This window comes from Grampus griseus (genome assembly GCF_964374135.1).
Source record: "Grampus griseus genome assembly, chromosome: 1".
Taxonomy (NCBI): domain Eukaryota; kingdom Metazoa; phylum Chordata; class Mammalia; order Artiodactyla; family Delphinidae; genus Grampus; species Grampus griseus.
In genome coordinates, this window is record NC_139017.1 from 95,000,077 (window position 1) to 95,017,782 (window position 17,706).

At 39.4% G+C, this 17,706-nt stretch overlaps 1 protein-coding gene across 4 annotated transcripts in view; it reads right to left on the reverse strand.

Annotated features, from left to right (window-relative positions):
• Positions 1 to 17,706, reverse strand: part of CDC14A (cell division cycle 14A) — a gene marked incomplete at both ends in the record, with an annotated part of 163,767 nt that overhangs the window by 17,805 nt on the left and 128,256 nt on the right. For all 4 annotated transcript variants that reach the window (XM_082669730.1, XM_082669729.1, XM_082669728.1 and 1 more), the window contains one exon: positions 14,845 to 14,983. In XM_082669730.1, coding sequence (XP_082525856.1) covers positions 14,845 to 14,983 — 139 coding nt within the window. The remainder of the gene's footprint in view (positions 1 to 14,844; positions 14,984 to 17,706) is intronic.

The following is a 17,706-nucleotide window of genomic DNA, read 5'->3' on the forward strand; positions in this document are numbered from 1 at the left end:
GTACAGATTAGAATTCAACCAAAAACATTATTGTTCATCACAAGGAATACCAACATGCAATGAAATAATAGCATTATCAGGGAGATGCCACCAATAAGAACATAGATTTCTTTTGTAAAGCAGCAGGGAGACCGAGTAATACTTTCTCTCAAAGGTTCTACATATCACAGAAAATCCAGGTTAAAACATGAGGAGAAAAACAAATAACCCTCCCTGAAATGTACTGTCTCATTGAGCCCTCAGGAAAGGAATCCATCTTTCCTTTTAAACAGGAATCCGTCTTTCCTTTTAAACCATGTTTATTCTCAAATCAGAACTTTATTGTTTACAGTTAAAAATTGTTGAAAGTCTTGAAGAAGAGTTTATCCTTTAAATTACAGCAAAACTTTACATATGCAATCCCTCCAACCAAGCAAATCCATATCTAGGTATTACACTACAGAAATACACGCTTGTGTACAAGATACAAACACTTGTTACAATGTTATTTCTAATAGCAAAATAATGGAGACACCCTAATGGACAACAGCTTATTAAATTACAGTAGATCTATTCCGTGAAATATTATGTAGTCAGTAAAAAGCCTGGGATGGACTCACATGTGGTGACAGGGAAGAGTAGCTATGAAATAAAGCATTAGTGAATGAATAATATAAGTGACAGAGTGTGGAAAGTGTGACCCTGTTATTAAAAAACAAAAACAAAAGGGAAAAAGGTTACAATTCACAGTTCACAGTTATTTAGAAGATTATATGCCAAAATATTAATGAGTTACCCTGAAGAACAGTGACAAAGGAAAATTTTGCTTTCTACTACAAAATGTCTACACTTTTTTACTCTTTTTAAAAACAATGTGCTTTGTTTGCTTTTGTAAAAAATAAATGATCTGAAAATAAATAAATACAAATATAGCTCAAAGCAGAACAAAGATAGAGTAATTCTGAAAAGGAACCTTTAAAGTTGCTATCATAAAAGATAGCATGCAGCACATGACTACACTGTGTTAACAAGAGCATCTTCAGAAGTCAGGAGAAGAAGTGCCCAAATGTTAACAGCATAGGGTAGAAATGAATGGTTGAGGGCTTTTCTTTATTTTAAATATAATATCCTACCCTACTTTCAAATAAGAAATTTTGTTTTTCTTTTACTTTTTGCTCATTTTTCAATAGTTTCCAAATAAAGCAAAAGAGAAAAAGAAATACCTTTAGATATAATTTCTGAGACAGCCTGTATGGATACAGATATATAGATATAGATGTAGAGATAGATATGATACAGATATAGATAGCCATTATAGATATAAAATGCTGTCCACATACAAGACTGACTTTTCATTCCTAACATTGTTCTAAAATTGAAACTAGATTAAAGAATGTTTCTAAATACATTAAATTTTAAAATAAAAATTTGGTGAATTTTTTAAATATATGAATAAAATTAAAATTCCAGAAATCCACACACACACCAATTCACTAAGGAGTATGGCAGTATCTACCTTCTATCATGGCAGATTTTTTTTGCTTCTTGGAAGCAAACTACTGAGGAGTGTTTCCTGAGCTTAGGATACATAAATTGATGAGGTAATTTTTCTATACCAGTTGTAAAAATATGTATTCAAAACGAACTCTTCTTAACTTTTTCTCCCCTTGTGGAAATCTTCATAAAACCATGGAATAGCCTTCCTGATACTTTGTATCTTCAAAAATTCTTGCTTTAATTTTTTGCTCCTCCAAACTTTTTTCACTTACTGTTACATCTAGCATAACCTTTTATATGATGCTTGAATCTATATCCCTCCAGTAGTAGTAAACAAAAGCACAGCCCTTGGCACAGTATGGATACTTCAAAAAAACAACTATTAAATTTATAAATAATAGAGGTCTTGGGCCTCTGGTCAAAACCCCCCAGTAATAAAGAACTACTTCTTCACAAGGAAAGAAAACTCAGCCCTGTCACAGATAATGAAAAAATCAGCTACATGAAACACCCAGAAAGGACAGGGATAAACAGATAAGACAGAATTCCTGTCCCTCAAGAAATTCCCAGGACTTCCCTGGTGGCGCAGTGGTTAAGAATCCACCTGCCAGTGCAGGGGACACAGGTTCGATCCCTGGTCCAGGAAGGTTCCACATGCTGTGGAGCAACTAAGCCTGTGCACCACAACTACTGAGCCTGTGCTCTAGAGCCCACGAGCCACAACTACTGAAGCCCATGTGCCTAGGGCCTGTGCTCTGCAACAAGAGAAGCCACCACAATGAGAAGCCCACGCACCGCAATGAAGAGCAGCCCCCACTCGCTGCAACTAGAGAAAGCCCACGAGCAGAAATGAAGACCCAATGCAGCCAAAAATAAATAAATGAATAAAAAATAAATAAATAAAATAAAAATAAATTAAAAAAAAAGAAATTCCGAGGTTAGTATGAGAAAAGTAAACAACTGAAATCCAATATTAAAGCGCTATGACCAAGATTTGCTTGCCTAGGAGAAGGGGCCCTTAACTCAAACTGAAAGAATCAGACTGAAGTTGTCTGAGAATCCAGACATTATCTAGAAAGACGAGCAGGGCTTAGTCAGCAAGAGTATTCCCCAACAAAAAAAAACAATGTGGGCTTGAAGAAACAGTGATATCAAAGAACGCAGCATGTATGGAAAACTGTTGTTTGGCTTGGCTGAAGCCCTTCTGCTTCAGAGAAGAGGAGAAGGGAAGCAGCTCCTAGCAAGCTCTGCGCACCATGCTAAGGGGCTTACCTTAGATCTCAGAACTGAAGAGAAGACCCTGTAAGGATATTTAGGTATAAAAAACATGAAGAGGGAACAGAAGCTGAGAAGCTGGAGGCCCAAGAGGACAAATTGAAAAAAATTCTAATTCCAAAATGTTATAAACTTGCTGCCAACCTAAAGATGAAGATGACAACATGACACCTTTCACTTGTTCAGTTTAAAAGACTCAATCTGTCCCATCACTGGAAAGACTTCATTTAAACCTGAATATACAGATGATAAGGTGTCAAAGTTGATTTATGTGTTGCTGAGCGATGCTGTACTCAAGTGCTCCTTAAGAAAAAGCAGCACTTCACGCAAATATCTTTTTTAATGACAGTGGAAACCACGTTAGCTTTTATTGTGGTGCCTATTACTCCTTAAAAGCCTCATCTCAAACAGAAGAAGTAAAACATGTATTTTTAAGTATTCAGCATTTAAAAATCAAATCCTGTGAAGCTAACACACCAACTCAAAGTAAATCCCCCAGTAAAGTAGTGCATTTTCTAAGAGAGCGTGACATAACTGACCCTCTACCAAAAAAGAACAAGTGCTTTGAAGTAACTTTGAACGGAGTCTTGTTGAGAAAAGTAACCAGTGCTAGGGTCATTATTTTTGGCCATGTCCTGGCCCTAGGTTAGTCAGGTTTGGGCTAGCCAAGCCTGGGACATAAGGAAAGAACTAATTAACTTCGCCTCATTACGAGCCAAGTCATAGCTAATTCTGATATAAAACCTTCATGAGTCTTTAAAAAAAAACAAAAACTGCTTTTAAAATTCCTCTAAAGAAAGTCAGGTCAGTTGCATTGTTACAAATATTCCTGGTTTTGAATTCAGAACACAGTGGCAGCCACAGTGCAGCAGCTTCTTTTTGTGGCTGATCTCTTCTCTCTCACTTTCCTGACTGTAACCGAATCCCATCTCCACACCATCCTAACTCTTCCTCTTCATCACTTCTTCCATCCTCAACGCATATTTTTTCTAGTATGACCTAATCCTGACCCCAGTGTCCATCCAAAGCCACCATTTGGTCATTTCATATAGAAACCCAAACAACTCTCTAGCTCAACCTAGGCCTCCTCTAGCTGTGACTTGAGCACCAATCTGCCCTGTGTGCCTCCTTCCACTGCCCCAGGGCTCTTTCGGAAACAGAGTAGTTCCTGGTTTAAAGAATTGGACTAATGAAATGGTCTAACCTGATATCAAAGGAAGACAGACTAGACAGCAGTACCCAAGATTCAGGGGGTGGGAAGGAGACAGGTATTCAAGGAGTTCTACTCTTACTTTGGAGAGTAAGAATGGAAGATTTAATAGGAAGATGCTTAGAAAGAATTTATGAGGGTGTAGGGAAAAGTTCTTGATTCTGAAATACACAAGGAGAGAAAAAAATGACTTAGGGAATTCCCAAAAAGATTCAACTAGCTAATTCTCATTTAGGGATAGAACCCCACAATTAGGACCTAGATCACTGGTATCATACCAAAGTACAAACTTTATAAGTAAACCTAATGCTTTATGGCTTACATTTTGTTTTTCCAACTCTAACCCTTTTACACAGGAAACATAGAACTAGCATTATTCAGTCAACAAATAAAACATTTTAATAAAAAAAAAAGGAAACAAAACAAAAACCATTCAATCTTCTATCTTCAGTAACTGATATGAGTATTTCAAGATAAATTTCTGATGCCATCGTTGCCAAAAATTCTTACATATACCTTATCCTTTTTACTTAGACCCATATTAGAATTTTATTTTTGCTTAGCCAATAGATTCAATGCCAACTGAGAGTCAATAAATGGATCAAATGATGCAACAGTAAATACTGAAAAGCAATATAACTGTAACTGCAAAAATATGACTGTCAAATAAACAGTGCAAACTCAAACCTATGCAATGTGCTTGTTAGTTTAATAAACAAATCACAATATTGTCTATTATTAAGTTCTTTTGTTCACAATATTTCAAAATTTAAGTACTGTATTTTAGGAAAGACAAGTTCTTAAATCTTCAAAAAAGATTATTAAAAAAATTTAATCCATATTTCTTGACCTAGCCCATGTATCTTAAAAAAATACTATAAATAAATTATAATTTAAAACCCAAGCAGTTATTGTTAGACATTTTTAAGCACTTTTCCATTTTCTTGAACAGGTTTTCTTCATCTTATTTTTAGTAATTTCCTGAAATAAAAACCAGTGGTTGAACTATTAATTTCTATTGTTGTTCAATCCAATTGTGAAACTAACCAAATGCCATAAGCACCAAACTAAATGTTGTATAAGCTGATACCTACAAGTAAAAATGAGCCACAGACTCTTGTTACACAATGTGGTTGGTGGACCAGTAGCATAGTTATCACCTGGGAGCTTGTTGGAAAGTGCATTTCACAAAATCCCCAAATGAATGTTACACACTTTAATAGCTGAGAAGTACTGCAGATAACCGAAGGCTTATAACTAAATTATAATGCTGAAAAATATCCAACTTACTGGAAGTTGATGAAAATATCTACAATAATAAAGCAGAATGGGGCAATTTCTGATTTATGGGTTTAGGAACAAAAGAGTTCAGCCACAACATTGCTTTCTTAATGATAACTTCAAAGTGAAAGCTCTACTTTGCAAATACGGAACTCCCTGCAGAATCCAGATTTAAGCTCTGAGTTCTTACTGCCTCAGGAGGATTTTAAAAAATAAAAACAATAACAACATCATATCAGTTCCCGTAAGTAAAGGATCTCTGTGAGCTGAAAGTCCCCATGGGAACTGCATACCTGTCCCTCAAGGATCCCTTTCTAATGAATGAAAGCTTCAATGGATCATGATCCAGAGGTCAGCATAGTATCACACAGTGAATATTCAACAAAACAAATCATAAAAGCAGCCTGGGGCTTCCCTGGTGGCACAGTGGTTGAGAGTCTGCCTGCCGATGCCAGGGACACAGGTTCGTGCCCCGGTCCGGGAAGATCCCACATGCCGTGGAGCGGCTAGGCCCATAAGCCATGGCCGCTGAGCCTGGGCGTCCGGAGCCTGTGCTCCGCAACGGGAGAGGCCACAACAGTGAGAGGCCCGCATACCACCAAAAAAAAAAAAAAAAGCAGCCTGATCCCGTCTATATACTATATATATTCTACAGGCTCTCTCTGAGAAGGATGAGTTTAGACTTGTCTCAGTAATAAAAGAGGCATGGTTGTGCAGCATTTTAAGAACTTTGAGGATATTTGGTAGAAGACATATTTTGGGTGCAGAATGGTATTTTTAGCTTAAGAATATGAACTTCAAGTAGAAGAAAAACACCTGATGGTTGTTTTGCAAATAGCTTTATTTATATCCTAGAAAAAATGTAAATATAAAATTTCAGTCCGTTACAAAAGGGATGTCTTGATCAGCCAATACATAAATTCATCAGCTCACAAGGATTTTAATAAACATCTCTCTTACTGCTGGTGACATTAAGAGGAAGGTTTCTTCAAGGCATAGAAATCAACACCTGGGTACACTTTGGTGTTCAAGGACTAGCACGATGTGACGAACCAGCTTTCCTAAAGTCACAGATTTAGAATTAACATTATCTAAAAAGCACTGACTGGATTTTTCACTTCTGAAAGAATGCAATCCCTCTAACTTGCTCAGTCATTTTCGACAGATGAAAACCTATTAGAAAACTTTTTAATCCTCTTTCTTTCCTAATGAACCTGTTACTTATTCATGCTTCTACGTCATCACTGACATCATGCTCTTCATTTCTCATATCATTAGTCAGTCTTCAAAGCCTGAGATATATTTCCTTGAAATGACCTGGTGCCCATCTCTAATTCTTCGGTCTAACTTCCAGCCCCTTTGACAAGTCCCCGTCCCCTAGATTTTAGTAGTAGTCTCCTTTTTAGCCTCTCTGACTACAATCTCCCTCCATTCTATTCATCTTATACATTGCTGCAGCCCAATCTTCCTTAAATGACATGCCAATCATGCAACTCTACTACATCAAATACTCCAAAGTAGAAATATGATGAATAAGAGAAGTCTGGAATATACATGTTCAAATTAGGATCTGTGTATCTTACTGTACATATTTACTGACTATCTACCCAAATGTATACAATGTACACCGATGTATTAGTTTCTTCTCTAAACAAAGCTGCTCTCACAAATTACCACAAGCTTAGTGGCTTAGAAGAACACATATTTACTTTCATACAGTTGTGGAGGTCAGGAGTCCATCATCAGCTTCACTGAGCTAAAGTCAAATTGTTGGCAGGGTTGGTTCGTTCTGGAGACTAGGAAGGGAGAATCTGTTTCCTTGCCTTTTTCAGCCACCAGTGGCTGCCCATACTCCTTGGTGTATGGTCCCGTCCTCCAGCTTCAATCCAATCTCTGTTTCTATCATCACATCACCTTCTTGTCTAGTTGACTCCTCCTGTGTCCCTGTGATTACACTGAACCCACCAGAATAATCCAGAATAATCTCTTCACTCTGAGATCTTTTACTTGATCTTATTTGCAAACTCCCCATTATAAGATCAAGTGGGGTTTATTCCAGAGATGTAGGTCTCATTCAATGTTTTTTTAAAAATCAGTGTAATCCACCATATTAACAGGCTAAAGAAGAAAATCACATGATCATATCAATCAGTGCAGAAAAAGCATTTGACAAAATTCAACACCTGCTCATAATAAGAACTCTCAGAAATACAGAAATAGAGGGGAACTTCCTCAACTTGATAAACCTCCAATTAATATTTCATGGTGAATGCCTGGATATTTTCCCCCACCAAGCCTGGGAACAAGAGAAGTGTGTCTATTTTCACCACAATTATTCAAGTTCTAGCTGGTGCACCAAGGGAAAAAAGGGAAGTAAAAGACATAGAGATTGGAAAGGTAACAAAATTCTCCCTATTTGTAGATGACATGATTGTCTATGCAGCAATCCCCAGGAATTCACACACATTTCTTTCTCTCTCTCTCTTAAATTTCAGGATACAAAATAAGTATAGATAGAAAGTCAATTGTATTTCTACGTATGAGCAATTAATACATGGACACTGAAATTAAAAAAACAGTATCATTTATAATCACTCAAAAAATTTGAAATACTTAGGTGTAAATCTAACAAAACAGGACTTATATGATGAAAGCTAAACAATGATGATGAAAGAAATCAAAGAAGATATAAATAAATGAAAAGACATATTGTGTTTATGGATTAGAAGACTCAACAACAGTAAAGATGTCAATTCTCCCAAAACTGATATAGCGATTTAACACATTTGCATCAAAATTGCAGAATGATATTTTTGTAGATGTGGACAAGATTATTCTAAAATTTATATGGAAAAGAAAATAAACTGGCATTGCTAAGACAATTTTGTTAAAGAATGAAAAATGGGAGGAGTCATTCTTCTGTTAAGGCTCTCTACATAAGTACAGCATCAAGAGAGTACAGTATTGGAGGAAGAATAGAAAAATACATCAATGGAACAGAATAAAGAACAAAGAAATATGCCCATCTAATTGTTGACAGAGATGTAAAAGTAATTCAATGGAGAAAAAATAACCTTTTCAACAAATGTTGCCACAGCAACTGGACATCTATAGGCAAAAAAAAAAAAGAACCTTGACCTAAGTCTCACATCTTACACAAAAGTAACTCAAAAGGAGTCACAAACTTATGGGGATCTATGGCTAAGCAAAGAGATCTTAGATCTGATACTAAAAGCATGATCTAAAAAAGGAAAAAACTGATAAATTTGACTTCATCAAAATTTAAAACTTTTGCTCTGTGAAAGATTCTATTAAGAGGATGAAAGACAAGTTACAGACTGAGAGAAAATATCTGCAAACCATTTATCAGACAAAGGACTAGTATCTAGAACATTAAAGAACTCTCAAAACTCAATAATAAGAAAACAAATCACTCAAAGAATAAACAAAAGATTTGAACAGATGCTTCATCAAAAAGTTATAGGGATGGCAAATAAGTACATGAAAAGTTGTTCATTATTACTTACAACTTCAATGTAAACCAAACCCACAAAGATATATCATTACACGCCTAGCAGAATGGCTGAAAAAAAATGCTGGCAAATATGAAGAGAAACTCTACCACTCAAACACTGCTGGTGAAAATGTAAAATGGTACAGCCACTCTGGAAAACAGTTTGACATTTCTTATAAAACTAAACACATACCATACAATTCAGCAATTGCACTTTTGGGCACTTAACCCACAGAAATGAAAACTTATGTTTGAACAAACCTGTACATGAACATTTATAGCATCTTTATTCATAACAGCTGAAAACTGGAAACAGTTCAGCTGTCCTTCAACAGGTGAATGGTTAACAAACAGCAGTACATTCATACCTTGGAATGCTACTCAGTCACAAAAAGGAACAATTATTGCTACATGCAACACCCTGGAGGAATCTCCAGAGAATTATACTGAGTGAAAAACACCAAGCCTGAAAGGTTACATGCTCTATAATTCCATATATATAACACTCTTGAAATGACAAAATATATAAAGGAAGGACAGATTGGCAGTTGTCAGGAGTCAAGGAGGGGATGTGGGCAGGGAGGAAGTGAGAGTAGCTATAAAAAGGCAATGTGAGGGATTCTTGCAGTGATGCAAACGTTATATCTTAACTGTATCAATGTCAATATCCTGATTGTGATATTATACTACAGTTTTGCTAGATGGTAGCATTAGGAGAAAGTGGGTAAAGGGTACACAAGAGTTCTTTCTGTCATTTCTTACAACTGCATGTTAATCTACAATTATCCCAAAGTAAAAATTTTAATTAAAAAAGTGTGTGTGTGTGTGTGTGTGTGTGTGTGTGTGTGTGTATTATAGTTGGATCACTTCACTCCTCTGCTCAAAACCCTCTGCTGACTTTTCATCTCACGCAAAGAAAAGCCAAACTCCTACAAAGGCCTAGAAGGATGTCTGATCTGATCTTTTTCCTCTTGGCCTCACCTCCCTTGCTCTCCCCATCAGCCATGGTGTCCTCAGGCACATTCCCACTCAGAGCCTCAGCAGCTGTTCCCTCAGAGGAAAACCCTCTTCTCCAAAACACCCACGATTTATTCTATCAGTTCTTCGAGATCTTTGCTCAAAAGTCTTCTATGAGCCCCACCACTACCACACTATTTAAAACTGCCTCCTCAGGCTTCCCTGGTGGCGCAGTGGTTGAGAGTCCGCCTGCCGATGCAGGGGACACGGGTTCGTGCCCCGGTCCAGGAAGATCCCACATGCCGCGGAGCGGCTGGGCCTGTGAGTCATGGCCGCTGGGCCTGCGCATCCGGAGCCTGTGCTCCGCAACGGGAGAGGCCACAAAAGTGAGAGGCCCACGTACCGCAAAAAAAAAAAAAAAAAACTGCCTTCTCTTCCTTCCCCTATTCTTCTGTGCTTCATTTTTCTGCATCACACCAATCATGGTCAGAGAAACTATATAATTTATGCATTTGTTTATTAACCACACAACCAATCAACCCTCCTGCACCTTCTTCTTCCTCCCCTCCCCCTTCCCCCTCTCCTCCTCCTCTTTCTTTTTCTTCCATCTCTATAGGTCAGAAATTACTCTTTCACTGCAGCTTACCAGGTGCAAAGAACACTGCCTACCAGTGGCTTTCAACAAATAGTTGTTGAAGGAAGGAAGGCAGGAAATGAGGGAGAAAAGGAGGCATCCCTGCAATCTGGGACAAGAATGATATGGACAGGTATATTAAAGACTACTGAAAAAAACTTAAAACCAACAGAAAATTGTAACAGTAATGTTCAAGATGGAAAATTATTTTAAAGTTTTATCATTAGGAGCTTGTTAAAAGAAAGTAGAACCATAAATGAACCCTTTCCCTCTCACGGTTTATATGTAACAGAGGAAGTAAACTTTTATCAGCTAATAGGAGCAACATGAGAAAGGTAAGAGAAAAATCATTACTGGCATAAAATGTAGCTTGCAAGAAGGCTTGAGGTCATGTTTGGAATGGTTAGAGAAAGGCATGTTAAATAATCTTGCCCAGCAGGATGGTTAGAAAAAGTCAGGGAAGGAACTGAACAGAAGTGCTTGACCACCAGAGCCCCCCAGGCTCCCTGTGACCCAGCACCTCCTCCAGCAGACCACAGCACCGCTCTGCAGAGGAGCGGAGACTACCTTGGCGCCTCATGCTCCTCTGCTACCCACCTAAGCAAGTGGTCCCTCATCCCCTTGGTTACCATACCCCAGAAGTTGCTGGGTAGAAAGTCATCAGAGGACTCGTACCCTCTGGCCTCTACTGATGACCCACTGGCTCTAAAAGCTTTTCAGAACAAAACCCATCATGGCTCACATCCTGGGCTACCTTTGTCACACCAGACGATCAACACTTCCAGGTAATCCAACATCAACCAGGCCCTTATTTCCAAATGACTCTCTTGTCCCCTAATTTCCCATCCCACCCCCTCAAATCCAATATTGTCTAATACATAGATTCTTTGTAGAAAATAGAAAAGGAAATGCTTCACAACTTGTTTTATGAAGCCAGCATAACCCTGATACCAAAACTTAACCAAAGTATTACAGGAAAAGAAAATTACATACCAATGTCCTTCATGAATACAGACACAGAAATCCTTAACAAATATTAGCATATTGAATCCAGCCATATGAAAAAATAATAGCACATCATGCACATCATAGCTCCACATTCAAAAATCAATGTAATTCACATTAGACGATTATGATTATCTTGATAAATGTAGAAAAAAACTGACAAAATTCAATACCCATTATTAATAAAAATTCTCAAACTAAAAAGAGAAGGTAATTTCCTCATTCAGATAAAGGTCATCTATGAAAACCCCACAGCTAACGTCATACTTAACGATGAAAGACTGAATGCCTTCCCCCTAAGACTGAGAACAAGACAAGGATGTCCATTTTCACCACTTCTAACTAACACTGTAATGGAAATCTTAGCAACGAGAAAAAAGGAAAAAAAAAAAATTACCAGAACTAATGAATGAAAATAGTAAGGTTGCAGGATAAGAAGTTAATTTTTAAAAATCAGTTTCAGCAAAAATTTTAATTTTGCTCATTAAAAAACATACAGCACATACATCTGACAAAGAACTCATATCTAAAATATATATACAAATATTGAATCATTATGTTGTACACCTGAAACTAATATAATGTTTTATGTCCATCATGCCTCAATTTAAAAAAAATCTCACGAAAAGCAAAAGTGCTCTTGTAAAGTTGCCAGATACAACCTTAACTGCTTTCCCTAATATTAAATAATTTGTAGAATAACAACATCAGCTCTGTATATAGTACTGTGAAAAATAATGTTTTTATATTAACTTCAACAAATATTTTTAATTAAAAAAGAAAGAACTACCACAGAAAAAAATTTTTACTGGGTAAAGACTTGGTCCAAACACCTCACAAAGGAGATACATATATAAAAGGTGTTCAAGATCATGAGTCATCAGGAAAATACAAATTAAGATACTATTTCACACCAACCAGAACGGCTTCCCCCCCCCCAGTCATCTCCCTCCCCTGCTGCTGGCCTCTATTGTCATGTCCCTGTCAGAAATCATCTTGTATATAAACTTATACACTTGTTTATTGTGTGTTCCTTCCACTAGAGATACTGACACCCTGGGAGGAAAGGACCTCGTCTGTTGCATTCACTGTTGCAGCCCCAGGATCAGGAGCATTGCCTGGCAGAGAGTGTGCACCTGACATACATCTGTTGAAAGAATGAATGTCACTAACACAGTAAAGTATGTCTTCTGCCATGAGGTACATCAAGACATAGTCTCTTTTTATTTTTTTAGTGAGTTGGGCTTTTTTAAATCTTTATTGGAGTATAATTGCTTCACAATACTGTGTTAGTTTCTGTTGTACAACAAATCAGCCATATGCATACATATGTCCCCACATCCCCTCCCTCTTGAGCCTCCCTCCCACCCTCCTTATCCCACCCCTCTAGGTCATCGCAAAGCATGAAAAGACAGCCCTCAGAATGGGAGAAAATATTTGCAAAAGACATAGTCTTGAATAAGGAAAATAGGAGAGAAGGAGAAAACAAAATAAGTGTACACAATTAAGTAAAGCAAAATACTACGTCTGGTGCCACTTTAGAGGCATAAAGTAAATTAGGCCATAGACCGATACCTAGAAGGAGGCAATCAGAAAAGCCTGTGAAAGCCCATGAGTAATGCAGACATTTCTCCATAGAAATGGCTCTATAGGAAATACTGCAAAATATAGAAGGTATAGTGCCTCAGATCGAGAACCTGCCTTCAGGAAGGTTCTGACCTAAACATTAGTAATAACTGATTTTAATATCTCGTTATATAAGGAAGTCATTCCTGCACCTCAGATTCACAGATAGTAGAAAACTACAGTATTGACTCACACCTAAGTAAATAACCTAAGTTTTGCCGCTTAAGTATCTATAAATGAAAAAGCCTTCAACTTAGAATGCCTTTGCCTCATAACCCTAATTTCTTCTGTTATTATTTTGAGACATGGCAGAGAGAGAAGGCAGAGTAGGGAGTAGGAAGGAGGAGTATGCAGGCATGAACTGGGAGGGTTGTGGCATCTGGTGGCCTGAGACATTTAGGTGAATTTGACCAGCGGTGTTCTCAGGAAAATCTCCTCACCTTGTGAACTGTACCTAGCAGAGAGCCAGGGGCAAGGTGAGTATTCGGTAGGTACCTAATGAATGAACTTTCTTCCAAACAATGATTTTAAGAGATGGCTTAAAGATCCAGGTTTAGGAATGTTTTTTGTTTTCTAACCCTAAGGCCACTTATCCAACTTTAGTAAGTAATTAGTACAACAAGCCCCTGGCAGATACACAGCACAAAGTCCCATGCTGTAGGCACACATAATGCAAAATAATGGAAACCTCTGGCAGAGAATCTGACAAGAAGAAAGCTCTAAAATAATATAATTATTTTATTTGTATCTCACAGGACAAAAACCTAGGAACTTGTCTTCTTAATGATCCTGTTCTTGGGTATTTTTTCCTTGTGTATTCATTACACTTCCACCTCATTCTTTTAAGCTAAGGTATAACTGCACATGTTTCAGCATGTCTTTTCCTATCACTTATTCCCTCTGGGATTGACAATTAAAGTAACTGCTCAGTAAGCTCAAATCCTTTTATCCATTTCAGATGCTTAAAGCTTGTTTACAGCATCTTTCTATGAAATTCATGATCATTTGTTTCTCACCGACATAAAATGATTTAAATGGGAAAGAAATTATCTGGAAAAGAATGCTATTCCATATAGATCCACACCAGAATAAAAAGAAAAAAGTGAAATTTCAGTATAAGACATCACCAATTGATTTTAGAGCTGGACCTAAAGCAGCTAGTGCTTATTTCATCTCTTCATTTTCTTAATGGGTAAATTAATGGTAATTTCTGAAATTTTAAGGGGAAATCAGAAAGGATTGTACTCTTACAGGTTAAACCTCTCCGCCTTGCGGGCTGGGGTTTGACAAACAGTTAATGAATGAGTACGTGAACAGATGAAGGAAGGAATTTGTAAGTATTCTTCTAAATAATGGTCATAAAGCTAGTTAGCGGTATAGCCAGGACTAAAACCCAGTCTTCTTTATTTCTTCCTTGGTAACTCATAAGCTGCAGCTACATGAGCAGCTTAGTTAGTTGTCAGAGGAGCGGCAATGTCATCGAAATCCTGGACTGACCTCTGTAGTGTGTTTTTTCTCATTCTGCTTTTAGATGTGCAAACAAAAAAAAAGAATGAAAAGTGCCAAGTGGGCTGACATAAGAAAATTGCACTGTAGCCAGATCACACATAGAAAATGACAGAAAAAAGGTAGGCAGAGATGGCTCTGTGATTTTCTCCTCACTCTCACCTGATCTAAGAAATATAAAAGGTACAAAGTTAGAATGCATTAGCTGTCAAATCAACAACGTTCCATTAGAGGTACAGCCTTCTCTAACAATGCAGCCATTTCACAACCACGGGCTTGACATAGTCCACAACCAGGGAAAAAGCGGCAGAAATAATCAGGAACAAGAACATCATGTGATAATGGAGACACTATACTTACTCTTCCAGGAAGTGCTGCTGGGGTCCTATAATAGAGCCGGGCCGGCATATTCTGATCCAAGCAATTATTTCTGCGTGTGTAAACCTGTAGTGTTTCATGACATAACAGGCTATCAAGGTCCCTGTTCTTCCAAGACCAGCTGTAAGAGAGGGAAACACAACAAGAAATACAAAATACAGCAAATGTACCCACAAAAACTCTGAAATTAAACCCTGTCCAGAAGATGCTATGGTTTCAAATATAATACAAAATTTTTAAACCCAGGCAATAAGGTAATGCTTTTTCATGATTGGGGGGAGGGGTTGAAAGATAATTCTAACTCAAGAAATTTTTAAAAAATAGATCATAGGATCAAAATAAACATATGTAAAAATATATATAAATATCAGAGCAAGTATCTTGAAAATTATGGAGAGTTCAACCCCCGAGGGCCTTTGAGAATGACCGTCACTGTGAACATTGTTAAGGCAATACTGGTTCTAGACAAGCACTTGCAAAATATCAGCTGTCAGGGACTTCCCTGGCGGTCTAGTGGTTAAGACTCCACACTCCCAATGCAGGGGGGCCCGGGTTCAATCCCTGGTTGGGGAACTAAGATCCCACATTTCACTGCAACTAAGTCCACGTACCGCAACTAGAGAAGCCCGTGCGCCACACCAAAGAGCCAGTTCAGCCAAAAGTAAATAAATAAATTTTTTTAAATATATAAACTAACTTAAAAAAAAAAACAGCTGTCAGGTGTCCCCATGCTCCCCATCCTTAGCTCCAGCCCAGGCTGAGATGAACCTTCAGTTAACAGTTTGTGGACTTCCCTGGTGGTGCAGTGGTTAAGAATCTGCCTTCCAACACAGGGGATGTGGGCTCAAGCCCTGGCCTGGGAAGATCCCACATGCCGCGGAGCAACTAAGCCCGTGCACCACAACTACTGAGCCCACGTGCCACAACTACTGAAGCCCATGCGCCTAGACCCTGTGCTCTGCTACAAGGGAAGCCACCGCAACAAGAAGCCTGTGCACTGCAACAAAGAGTAGCCCCGGGCTTCCCTGGTGGCGCAGTGGTTGAGAGTCCGCCTGCTGATGCAGGGGACATGGGTTCGTGCCCCGGTCCGGGAAGATCCCACATGCTGCGGAGCGGCTGGGCCCGTGAGCCATGGCTGCTGAGCCTGCACGTCCAGAGCCTGTGCTCCACAACTGGAGAGGCCACAACAGTGAGAGGCCCGCGTACCGCAAAAAAAAAAAAAAAAAAGAGTAGCCCCCGCTCGCTGCAACTAGATAAAGCCCACACACAGCAAGACCCAAGGCAACAAAAAATTAATTAATTAATTAATTTAAAAAAAACACTTTGTGTGTGTGACTCTGAGTCAGTAGCATAACTGATTATATTATCATGGTCATTCTTTTAAGCCTATGTCAATGGTGAGGTTTTTTTAAACTTATCGTAGAATAAGGAATTATAGAATCAAAGTAAGAAGACACCATAAGTATCATCAGGCCCCATTAGCTGCCTAACTCATGACTGTTTCAATACTATCTCCACCAGGTGGTCCTAACCTCTATGTAACTCCTTCAGAGACCAGGATTTCATTATTTCCTCAGCCAATAGGTATTGATGGAGCAGCTACTACCTGCCAGGTACTGTGCTAGAAGCTGGGGATAAGGTGCCGAATAAAACAGACATGGTCCTGGCCCTTATGAGAACACACCATCCACTAAGAACCAAGCCAACAGAAGTGCTCAAGTTTCCTTTCTTGAGGCTCTTAAATTTTTTGGAAACTTTTGTGTCAACATATTTCCTATGTTGAACCCAATTTCTGTTATGTAGGAGAAATTAATATAATTAGAAATGATTTTCAAGGATGTATTGGTTACTATCATGATCAAAATGTTCTTCAAAAGGTTTTTACAAATTGCGATTTCTTTTTCCTCTCTCCACAGAAACAAAAGTGATAGGATGAAGATGGCAGTGTGGGAAGACACAGAGTTAGCATCTCCCCACGATTAGGGCACCTGCCAGCCACCAGTGGGGGACTCTGACGCCCAAGGAGATGGGAGGAACCCCCAAGTGAACGAGTAGGATGTGGGGGGACTGAGGGGGGAGCAGAAATGGAGGCCAGACAGGATCTGTGCCCCTGAGGCCAGGGAGATCAGGCAGGAGGGACTCTCCAGGAAGAGCAGGAGAGGAGTGGAGGGCGATCGCCTGGCCCTCCAGGGAGCCTGCTGAGCTCCCAAGCCGGTACCCCCTCTCCAAAGCCCCATCAAGGCCACGTGGGTCCTGGGGCCATAAGAAGGAGGCTGGGGAGATCAAGAGAGGCAGGTGGGAGGAGGCATCTGGGAGGAGTGGGAGAGGTGCAGAGGGCAATTGCCCTGCCCACTCGGGCCTGGGGAGCCTGCTGAGCTCCTAGGCCGGTTCCCTGCACTCCAAGGCTGCCCCCCATCACTGGGGGCATAGGAGGGAGGCCGGGGAGATCAGGAGAGGCAGGCAGGAGGAGCCCTCCCAGACCGGAGGAGCAGGAGAGGAGAGGAGGGCGTTTGCCCCACCCACTGAGGCCCAGGAAGCCTGCTGGCCTCCCAGGTGAGGTCCCCTGCTCTCTGAGACCAGGGGTGGGGGGCACACCTGGGCCCCTTCTGTTCCTTGAGCCTAAGCCCCACCCTCCACAGCCCCCAGGGCCTTTTCCAGCCCTGTGGGTCCTGAGCATTGGCCCTACCCACCCCCCAAACCTTGCCCTTGCTTAGGCCCTGCCCTCCACAGCCAAGGCCTTTTCCTTTATTTATTTTTTTCTCTTTTCCCTCCTCCTCTTTTTTACTATTGTGGTACTGATGTACCTTCCGGTTGTTGATTCATCTCTATTTTTATTTTTATATT